This window comes from Molothrus ater, chromosome 5 (genome assembly GCF_012460135.2).
Source record: "Molothrus ater isolate BHLD 08-10-18 breed brown headed cowbird chromosome 5, BPBGC_Mater_1.1, whole genome shotgun sequence".
NCBI lineage: Eukaryota > Metazoa > Chordata > Aves > Passeriformes > Icteridae > Molothrus > Molothrus ater.
In genome coordinates, this window is record NC_050482.2 from 53256476 (window position 1) to 53268505 (window position 12030).

Genomic DNA, 12030 nt, shown 5'->3' on the forward strand with positions numbered 1-12030 from the left:
GAAAAGCCAAAATCGTATGAATTAATGGCTATCCAACAACAAGGTACCATACTGAATGTGAAATATCAGATAACCATTGTCTGCTGTAAACCAAAGTTTCAGGGAAAGTCTTGCAAAATAGTCACTGATTTTAAATACTGAATTAATTTGTTGAAGTGCTAGATATATCTGGAAAATAGAAGAAAAATAAATTGAATTAATTTATCTTTTTTTCTCCCATTTTTACTCAAAAACTTGCTATTTACTAAGAATCAGAAAATAAAATGTCCTAACTCTTCCTCACTTAAATGAGTTTTGAGGGAGAGGAGCAAAAGAATCTTTATTTCTGGGAAAGTGCCTTCCCTTTAAAGTGTTCACAAGACATCCTGACAGTTTCATCAGGAAAGCAGTGTGGTCTGGCCCCAGAACCAGCAGCTAATTGGAGAACTTATGGAAAGAGGCAGGCAGGAGGAGAATCTTTCTAGTTCCCAGCTGTTCACAGTGACACTTGGAAACTAGAAATCAAAGTCTGACAAATGGCTTCCACTAAGGAAGGACAAGATAGGAAGGAAAACAGAACAGCTTTTGCCCTCTATAGCTACAGACTGCAACAGAAAGTAAATTGTGCTTATGAGGGCTTGCTTAGCGTGTATTTATCTTATTGTCCGTCCTGCAGGAGTAGATAATCTGTGTGCTGTCTGAGGAACAGCTCTCCCCATTTTGTCCCCGTTATCCATGTGCATCGCAGAGATGGTGAGGATCATTGTTACTCTTGGGCAGTCATATATCTTCAAAGCTTCTACATTTTACATTTTTATACCTTTTCTGCAAAAAGTGTCACATTTAACATTTCCGTATCTTGGGTTGTTTGATGCTGTTGTATTTCTTTAACTAGAAAGCTGTCACCAAAGCAGGACTATCACTTCTGATACTTACAAACCTTGCAAGTGGCATGCCAAAGCTTTCTACTGCTGCAAAACCCCTCATGTTTTGGAGGCTTATGGAGAGATCAGCTGGAGTAGGTGCTCCTAGGAGGGGAGGTAGCAGAGATTCCCAAGGGGTCTAATTACATTACACCACTGTGGATGGGCCCAGGGTTAATCAGTTGCATAAGCAGCTGTTACATAAGCCCAAGGCAATTGCAGCAGTGTCTCCATGAGGACTTTGTGCTGTCTCCCTTCAGAGCACAGCCAGGAAGCCAGGCCAGCCTTGACAAATGTATTTGAACAGTTCACAAGCCTCAGGCAGCTCAGAGCCACACGCTGGCCACTCCTAACTAGAGAGGAGAAAAAGACTTTTTGGCCAACATACTGTAGTTAGCCATTTAGCACATCCCTGCGTGTCCCGGGGACACAGGCCAGTAGGCAGATGAGAGGGAAGACATCAAAGGTGTTATCTAGCCTGTACTTCCCATCACCACACAGGCTGAATCTACCTGTGCCATCACAGCTGCTGAAATGGGGCATTTAACTGCAGCACCACCCTGGAACATTGACATTTCAATGCTGTTCTGCTAATCCAGCTCCAGAACAAGCTGTCCTGGCAACACTGACAACAGGTTTCTAAAACATCATCTAAATTTCCAAATTCACCCCACAGGAAGTTTTTTCAGTGGGAAAGTTCAGCAGAGCTTACATACTGAGCAGAAAAAGCCTTATATTCCTTTAAAGGAGAACCAAGTCTTCAGACTTGTTGGCTTTCCAAAAGCTTTCACTGAAGATGAGAACTTCCAATGACCATTAACAATGAAACTCAAGCTTTGAAGCAATATGTGGCCCAAGCTAAAAACTTTCTTCCTTGTTTTCAGTAGTGTTTTACTTGATACCAGTTATGGTGGACTTTGCCTTTATTACCCATTGATGTATACATGAAATCACTGTAGGTTCTTGTACTAAAGAGTGTACTTATAACAGGGTTACCCTAGACTTCTGCCATAATACACCAGTGATTCTCTCTTGTCTTCCTCACAATGAGATAATTGAGCTATTCTGTTGCTAACCATAACAGAAGCCTTTGCCATCCTGTCTCAGTGCAATTTTCCTTTGAGGTTTCGAAACAAAGGTTGTGACTTCTAACAGGGGAATTACATGCTTTCATATCCCTTACAAATGCCAAGAGAAATCCGTCTTCAGCCAGGATAATTTGCTATTTGAAAATTTGTAGGCTGCAAAAATGTTCACCTATCATCAAGAAGAAGAGAATGAACTCCGGGAATATTGTGGTGGGTCCCCTTGTTGTACACAGCAATATGTGGGGAAGCCACATGATGTCTTTTTGGTTGTTTGGAACCACAAAACTTGTGCCAGTAAGTGAATGAAATCTTGGCTCCCAGAATGAACTTCAGGATGCACCAAAAAAGAAAGATTTTCCTCCTCCAATATGCAGCCCAGAGGCCATGCTTAGGCTTACTGAGAAGGCAGGGGAATGGCTCTGCATGAGGGGACAGGATACAGTGTGCTGCTTTTCCTTTTCATCGAGCGCACCCAATGCAGCTGTGTTTATGAATGTGTCATGAATGTAAAAAGAATAATTGCTTGAAAATAACATGGACTCTAAATATCCAGTATTTTACAATAAATTCTGTTATGACTGAATGCAAGATGGAAAGTTTTGTAATGGTAGGTCAGCTAATCACAAATGACTCAGTGGCTTCTTTTTCCCTATAGTGAAGAGACTATTGAAGGACAATATTTTTAAAGTACTCGTTGGCCCCTGCCTGACTATTAACTCACCCAATGAAGCATCTATTCAGCCTTGTTGGAGTGTCCAAAGCAGAGCCATCTGGGCGGATGCCTGCCCATGCTGCCTGAATCACCTTTCACACTCCACATCCGGTTAATGAAGAGTGCTTAAGCTGAACTCAAAACACTGGGGCCTAGTGATCTTTGCCAGATATAAAAGCGACATTTGTTGGAGGACTCTTGACAGGAAATTACCATTTTCTGGGTTGACTCACACTTGTTACTACTGCTGCCATTAGACCTAGACAAGAAGCCCTTTAAGCCTGTGAGACTTTGAGCAGATTATTGTTAAGGCCTTGCCCAAAAAAGTAAAATTAATTCCATTTATTTTAGTATTATTTTAGAAAATACAACATTAAATATGTCTTCCCATGAAGTGAAGGCTGAGGTTCTACAATGAAAGGATTGAGAATAATCTCTTTATCCTTATTTTCAACTCACCAACCAATTATAAATGGAAGTTAAAGGTTTCAATGTCCAAACAGCAAAATATTTTCCTTATGAATGTGGCTCTGACTTTACTTTGTATTAGCTTCCACTTTGCTGGATGCTGTAAATTAACATTGCATGTTAGCTACTACTTTTGGACTTGCAAGTAGTTCAGAAAGTACTGAATTGTGGAGAGCTGGCTATAAATTAACTTCATAAAAAGATGCTTAAATCTTATAAAATTACATAATTGATACTATTGATTAAAGGCATCTTTATCACCCTAAATTTACCCTTCTCTCCACAAATTGAACCTTATTGAATCTGTTAATTAAGCCGAGTGAAACTTTGAAGTCCATCTAAGGGATTTTGGCACTTTTGGGAGTGGCATTTGGAGCCTTAGGAAAATGCTATTTGTAATTATCTCAAACGAAGACATCTGTTTCCTGTTGCATTCAATACATAATTACTTCAATTATATGCTAACAGTCTCGAGGCCCTTATGATGGCATACAGTTGGGGAACAATGAACTCTTGCTGCATGGGTGGGATTTGGGCAGTATTTCTGTCTTTCTGTCATTACCAGCTGTTTGATGACAGAGTGGTTATTGGGGAGGGTGTTATTCTTACTGCACTGGTATAGTCATGAGTTTATAATGTGTATAAGCTGGAAGATTAAGAACTTTTCCCCTTTTTTTTTTTTCCCAAAGTAGATGAGCCAGAACAACATGAATGGACACTGAAGCATGGGCTCTGTCTGAGAGAGGATTTCTTTGGCTCCCCCATTGTCACAAAAAAGTTACTACTGTTTTCCAGTACTGCTTCTAGAAAATCCTGCTGCAGAGATATATGAAACAAAGACATGGTTTAGTGGTTTTACAGAAAAACTGAGTCGTGCTGCATGCTGCACCCAGGAAAGTTTTATGAGACCATTGCACTCCACAGAGCAGTTCAGGAGAGTCAGAGTAATAACACTGCTTAAATTTCCTTTAACTATAGCCCAAACACTTTGCTCTGGGCCTCTGAGAGGTCCAGACCTGATCTACTGTTGAACAGCAGACTGTACTGCTGCAGCATTTTCCACAGTGATTTGTTCTGCTGCCCACACCATGGAAGTAAATTATGATCTTCATAAATGCAGCTTAAAGGCAGCAAAAACAAACAAACAAATAAACAAATAGATTCATTTTTGTCTTTAAGATAGGAGCAGCATGGTACAAAAGGAGAAATGTTGCTGTGCTGCTTCTATGGCTCTCTGTCACCTGAGATTGACTGTTCGGAGATGGCTGTTCCATTTTGGAAGCAGCAAAGGAGAAAAGGTAAAATGAAGCTGTGTTTAGTGTGGCATCAAGGAGGGATTCTCAGATCTAGGTGGTTAATGTGGCAGCTTCTTGGCTGAGCCCTCCTACCTACTCTGAGAGTCAGGTTTGCGCAGAAAGGCTGGAGGGGAGCTCCAGCTCCATCAGGTTCCTTGCTCAGCACAACTGAGAGAACATGACATTCACAGCCCTGCAGTCCTTGGATAACTCCAGTGCACAGAGCACCTGTCACAACAGAAACTAAAGAGATGATAATGCTAAATTCTGCAATAGATGACAGGGAGGAGATGAGGAAGGAGTGATGCAGATCCATAATGTCTTGAATGGTGAGAGAAGATAAACAGGGAATGAATATTCACTATTCCTCATCACTCAAAAAACCCTAGGGCACCCAATGCAATAACAAGAGAATGAGTGTTTCCTGCAATGCCTGACAAAGTGCATATGTACAAAAAAGCTCAAAGACAGGGTAATGGAGAGTGGTTTGCTACAAAAACATCATTCCAACTGCTGCTTCCGACTCAGGATATCCCTAGGTTAGCTCTTGCCGAAGGCATCATAGCTATGCTGGTGAAAGGACTACCTTCTACTTACCCTACTTCTAAGACTTTTCCTCCACACACCTGTTTCTGGTCGTTGCTAGAGATAAGACCTGGATAACTGAACCTACAGTGTGATTCACTACAGCTACACATTAGGATACTTACAGTTAAAGATGTGCATCTTTATATGTTACCAGATACGTTAAAATGTGTACTACTGCAGATTATTCTAATTATTAGTAGGTTTATTCTTCCTACTAAAAGTGTTAGCATTGAAATTTACAAAGAAAGATTACTGCAGCATGGATTAGTTTGTATCTAAGTAAAAGGTAGAACTATGTGAATTGAAATACTTTGGATAGCCTGAAAGAGGATTAAGACCTGTCCAGCCAGGGTGAATGTTGCAGATAAAAGCTGTGCTCAGAAGCCAGTCAAGCCTACACTGTGACTTTGTGAAGGTGTTGTAACTCTCTACTAAACTCAACATAGGTTGATGAGACCTCTCAGAGGCTTTAGCAAGAGTTGTTGCATATCTTCAACCCTGGCACCTGGTACCTAAACCACAGAAGCAGAAAAAATAAAGAAGTGATGAAATAAAGTCTCTGTATAGATATGTTGACGTACAGACACACACACACACAAAAAAAATAATCCCCATCTATATGATGGTGGAGTAGCACCAAAATATTGTATGTAATCCTGCACTATCGCTTAGAAAATTAGGTAGTAACAGATAAATCTGTAGATCATTTTTCATTTGTCTGCCATGCTCTTGGCCAGTAAGCCAAGTCAAGAAATGAGCAATCAGGCCTGGAATTACAAGTAGGGAACTATTCTGAGAATTACTCACAGATGGTGAGGGAAGAAGGAAAAATTGGGATTAAGACCAAGCTTTGAACAGACTGTTCCTGTCATCAAAAAGAGTCTTAGCCATCAGTGGAAATTAGTCAGCCTATACTGCCAGACCCCCACCTGCACTTTTTGAGATCTGTAAAGTAATATTGAATAATAAATATTAAAATAGTAAATAGTAAAATATCTACATCCGTGTGACTTCTTCCCTAGCACAGCCTCACTCTCAAGATTGCAATGACAAAATCAAAATTCTCAAAGTAGCTGATAAAACCTGGAGTGTGTCACTCTCTTCCATAGAAAGAGGTTGGATATGATGTTCTTAAAGACCAAAATAGTTATTAATAGCTTCAGCTTAAACCCCACCACAACTACATGCCACCTGCTTTGGCTCAGATCCTTGTCTGGGACAAGGGCTCTCCCTGAATCCATGTTTGTAGAGAATTTACCACACACACAGATCTTTTTTTTTTTTTCCCCAAAGGAGTTAATCCCTAGACACTGTCCTAAAGAGCATGGTAGAATAGTTGCTAAAGTTGAGCCAAAGTTCTATATTTGGCCAGAATGTAGATTATAACAAAGAGTTCTTTTGAAAGTTATGGTCAAAGCCTTCTCTTCCCAGCTGATTATACTCCCACAGCTCTGCACATTGCAGCCCCTTTGGTTTCAAGTATAGTGGCAGCTGTTGATATATTCATTGTAAATTTGGCTTCCTGTATTTTGATTTTGCAACATCACGAGTCCTACTGCAACTCCTTTCAACATGTTCCCCTCACAAAGACCAATAGAAAAAGAGCAGTTCCCTAATATCTTATTAAGGACATCTTATGAACTTTTTTTTTTTTTGGTTAAAAGTAGCTAAGAAAGGACTTATTATCAGAGCTAACTTAGCTTTAAAAACACTGTCAGCAAATTTTATATCAAACTGTTAAGAACTTTGAAATAATTTTTCAAAAGTAAGATTCCAGTTTGTAACTCCTCTCAATACAGAACAAGCACATTGATATGGGGTTTTTTTGGCTGTGTTCTGCTGTGCAATTCCATCTCAGTTTATAAGCAGAATGAGAAAGAACATGCCACATAGAAATTGAAATAATTTTCCTTTAAAGTGTGATCATTAAAGCATAGCTGTTCTTCATATGTGTTCAGGACAGTGTTTCAAAGACTAGCAAGAGAGAAAAAAATTTTCTGACATCTGCACTTGTAGAGACAGCCTACTACAGTGTGAAAGATATTTGCCTGAGTTCAATGTTTGCTACTGCTTGCATACAGCATGTTAACAGGATATGAGTAAACTAAAAATGTGTTGATCTTGATTTGCTTTACTTGTTTCTTGAGATAACAGGGTAAGACCTATATTGACAAATGGAGGAAAACAAACCTGTCCCAGGACGCTTCACTTCAATGTTCATTCACTTTCCTGCTGAAGATAGAGCAGCTGCAAAAACCCTCAGACAAAGCCAGACACCTCATATAGTCTGACAGACCAGGTGCTACACAAATGGATGAGAAGTTGTAGCTTGTCCTTTCCCTAAGCCATTGTTGAGCTGCTCCAAATGAACATCTTGGGTTTGTACAGGTCTCAAAAAGCTTTAAGGAGATCAATACCGTGATTCTTATCTTACAGCTAGGGAAAATGAAGCATAAATAGAGAAATAACTCCTTAAGGTCCTGTGGCAGATTGATTCTGAAGACCAGAATAAGATGCAGCTTTTTTGTGCTCAGTTTCAAAGCACGACCAAATTCATTTGCATCTGGTATGAAACTGTTGCAGTCCAGTGATGATTGTTAAGCATGGCAGTCCCTCATACACTTTTATAAATTTCTGGTAGAGGGTAAGTGGTGCTATGTGAGTGGAAGTGGTATACCCCGATGCCATCACCTTCTGCCTGTGTCTGCCCTTTGCCAGTCTTCCAGCAGAGAGCCCAGAGAGGAGCTGCCTACACTGAGGAAGCACCAACTGCATGAGCCCTCCAACAGTGGCACTACTTTGGAACTCTTGCCAGATCTGATCTTCACACTTCCTCAGTGCTGGCTCCTACTGGCTCAGCTTTGTGAGGTGGAAGAGTTATTGGTATAATTTCTAAACATTTTAGTAGGAGACCACAGGATACAGATTAAACAACCTCTGCAGTGGTGTCCTGAAGTTATTCAAACTATATGCAGAACTCACTGTTTTGGCAAATTCCTAAACATGGGTATCCTCAAAAGCAGAGACCCCACAAGAACTCACTATGGCCTCTGCATCTTCAGCTAAATGAAAACACTTTTATTTCTTCTTAGAGATTTCTTCCTGCTCCCAACTCCTAAGAATCATACAAATAGTTATAATTGTTTTGCTTTAGCTACTCCTTAAAACAGAGACAGATCCAGACTGCTGGATTTTAGAGTTAATACTTTATACCGACAATCTAAAGCTACTTCTGATCTCCACTGAAATGAAAAGATACCTAGGTAATATTAGAAAATAAAAAAAAAGAGGAGCCATCGATAACTAGACAGCTTATGGATTCAGACAGCTAATATGCTGATAAATTTAAAAATGGAATTATTTTAAATGTTATAACAACCATCATCAAGTAATAAATGGAGATTACCTGTGAAGAGCTTCTGTGGTAAGCTGAGTAGTGAAGTGGTCCAGAAATAGCAGTATCATGTGGTAAGGATGGATACTGACTCTGCATTGCATGGGGATGCTGGTTGCTGTAGCTACCATAGTTGTAACTTCCTGTGTATCTAAAATACATCAAAAGCCACTTTTAGTATGCACAATAATTTATTCGCACTAATCATTCCACAACTTTTATGAAACATACCTTTTATTTTTTAATAGGAGGATGATATTTTAAATCTTTTTCAAAAAGATATTTTCCAGCTCAGATGGGAAGCAGATGCCACTAGTGAAAGTATGTGCCCAGCACAACATCAAATAGAGAGACCCAGCATGTTTCTGTGACTAATTTTAAACTGCAGACTCAGCTCTGCACTTTCTGAGGAGAAAGTGTCTTTCCCTTTTATTGTTATCTAATGCCATGTTCCCAGGAAATTGCTATCCAGGCTGAGGAAGTATGTTAAGCCCTGACTTGAAGAACTACAATGAGTTCAGCCACCTCCATGTACTTCAGTCAGATGTTTGGTTTTGGGAGGGAGAGAAGTGAATTAGTTTGAATCTGAAGCATACAATGTTCAGCTTTAGCACAGCCAACTCCACAAGGGAGTGGGATGTGAGGTTGGAGAACCTGTCTACTTTCTTTGTTGAATCCCAAACTTCTGCCTGGAGGCATCCAGAAGCGAAGGAGGGAGCAGTTTCCTTAACTACTGAGTCAGTGTTAGCCACCATTGTTTGAACCATTCACTAACAGAAGATGCATGAACACTTTCTGCAATCTCCCCAGTTTTGTGAACATGTGAACATCCAATCTTTGTTGTCTCTCAGAAAAGCTGATTCACCTAGATTAAAATGTTTCCTCAAATCACCATAATCCAACAGCAGAGGCAAGAGATACCTGCAGAAACAACAAATTCTCACATATACACACATAACATAGACACTGTCTTACTGTGGTCTGTTCCAAGTCTTGAATACTCTCAGCTTCAGAACCTCTGTGCTGCTCTATTTCTGCCTCCACCTAACAGTCATATTTCTAGATAAGAAAGATGTTCCCTTTATCCAGGTTTTCCCAGTAAGAACTTAATAGTGACATTCAAGCAGATATCTAAACCCAATCACATCCAAGATGGAATAAGATGCAGGGTTGAAATTAATCTACTGATACCCTTCCAAACAGTTTAGTCTTTCACACTAGGAAAACACTTCTGGCAAAGTTAATGAGTTTGCAACAAGACTGAGGAACACAGTAAAACCTTTTGAACCTCTTGCATCATAGCACCACCTGGGCATTTGCTGATATTGCTATATTGTCTATTCCTTCTCCATCAATCAGTTTATGACTTGTGTGTTAGTTATGGACATCTGTGAGTTATGCACTGAATCAAATAAGGATGGCTCAGAAGAAATGCTGCTTAATGAAAACAGCACTGAGAGCTTTATCAACTGTCCAAAGCTTTTCCAGAAGAAATAATGTTACATAAATTTATACCTGTAATTGTTTTAATTGAGAGCCTTAGGCAAATTTTGGTGATGGAGAATATTAGAATATTATGGTGATAATGTTTCTGTATGACCAAACTGTGGACATTTTTTAATCTGCAGGTTAACAGCAGTTATTGAATCACTGAGGTTGGAAGGGACCTGTGGAGTCTATCTAGTCTAAGCCCCCTGCTCAAAGCAGGGTCCATGAGAGAAGCCTGCCCAGAATTGTGTCCAGCTGGAGTTTGTACATCAGCAAGGATGAAAACTCCAAAGCTTTTCTGGGCAGCCTGCCCTAGTGTTTGATCACACTAAAACAACTTTTTTGTTTTATGTTTTAAAAGAATTTCTCGTACTTCTATTTGTGCTTGTCCTGTCATTAAATACTGCTGGAAGGCACCTGTCTCTGTCTTCTTTACATCCCCCCAGCAGGTATTTATATGCACTGATAAGACCCTCCCTGAGCCCTCTCTGCCCGATGCTAAATAACCTCAGCTTTCTCAGTCTCTCTTTGTATGACAGATGGTCCAGTCCCACCATCATCATTAAAGTGGCCCTTTTCTGGACTTACTCCATGCCTGTGTCTGTCTGGTACTGGGGAGCACAGAATTGGATCCAGATGTGGTCTCAGCAGTGCTGAGCAAAAGAGAAGAATCACCTCTCCTGACACATGGTACAGTAGGGTTGTTCTCTAGGCACATCTAGCTTTTTCAAACATGGCACAGGCAAACAGGAATCAGAGAAGAAATCTACTTAAGCCTTCTATTTTAGAAAATATCCTCCAGGCCTACTGCAGTTTTGAATAGAATTAAATGAGATTATAAAACTAAGACATAATATAATTATAGAATAGCAACAACAGCCAAAGAATTATGATACTAGCATCTTTGCAATACAGACTTAACTACATCAAGAAACAGCTTTCACTGTATTTAAAAAAAAAACAGCAAAGCAGAATTTCATCCAAATCCCACCAAAAAACACATCAGAAAACCCAAGGCAGTGAGAAGTGCCTTACCCATGCTCTTCTCTGTGAGGATAAACAGGTATTCGGTGTGTGACAGATGATGAAGGTACATGTGGGCTCCTCATGCAGGGCAGCTGTTGGGAATTCTCAGCAGGTGACCCAGCAGCTGTTGTCACAGTGTAGGTGAGCGACCATGTGTAGGATTGCATAGCCCCTGCAGACGGAGAGGAGCCAGAGGAACACAGTAAACATGGGCTGTCATCCACAGAGGTGCCATGCCTTGAGACAGTTATAGGAAAACAAGCGAACAGGCAATGATCATAGAAAGTGCACTGACTGAAGTGAACAGACCAGTCGTATCTGAGGCATAAATATCAACACATATAGATCATTTGGAGCATGCAAGGATCCAGAAGAATGAAACACATCTGGAATGGCTCACACTGTAGACTTCCAGTGTGGTGTCGAAATAATTTTGCAGAAAAAACCAAAACCGTGTGACAGGACTTAGAAATGGAAGAACACCAATGCTAAGATTTCTCAGGCATGATGCACCAAACCCTGGGGTCTCTCTCATATTGAGAGAACTGCTGGCCTGCTCAGCTCTGAGGCCTGGACTGAGGCAGGAAGTACAATCAGAACAATGAAGGGTTAGAAAAAAAATAGTGTTATGCAAATAAATATCTTTAATCCTTTTGCAGTGTGTACCTGTTCCACCCAACTAGGTACCAGCCCTTGTAGTGGCAACACTATAAAGATCCCCAAATTATGGCAAGTAGATAGACAGAAATAGCCTAGTCATTTCCTTCCTGCAAATAACATTTCTTTCTTTGTTTTTAGTGGCAGCAGAGGCTGGACTTAATTTGTTTTTGTCATGTAGAGCATTTGTGGGAAGAGCAAAGCAAAGGAGTGGGTTTTCCATTTTCCTTAGAAGGTGCTGAGTTTTTTAATCATCCTGATCCCTTCCAGGCAGGAACTCCAGTTTCATGAGCCAGCTGCTGAGAAACCTTTGTCCTTTGCACACACCCCTTTCACTCAGGAGGCTGACAGATCCATTGTTCCAGTATAACATAGCTCTTGCTGGAGGTCGTGACCATACTGGCTGAGATTA

The 12030-nt window shown here is 40.3% G+C and overlaps 1 protein-coding gene across 2 annotated transcripts in view; it reads right to left on the minus strand.

Annotated features, from left to right (window-relative positions):
* The window catches only part of RFX4 (regulatory factor X4), an 87670-nt gene that overhangs the window by 1650 nt on the left and 73990 nt on the right, over positions 1–12030 (minus strand). For both annotated transcript variants that reach the window (XM_036401428.2, XM_036401426.2), the window contains exons 16-17: positions 10971–11133; positions 8460–8598 (exon numbers count right to left, since the gene is read on the minus strand). In XM_036401428.2, the coding sequence (XP_036257321.1) occupies positions 8460–8598; positions 10971–11133 (302 nt within the window). The remainder of the gene's footprint in view (positions 1–8459; positions 8599–10970; positions 11134–12030) is intronic.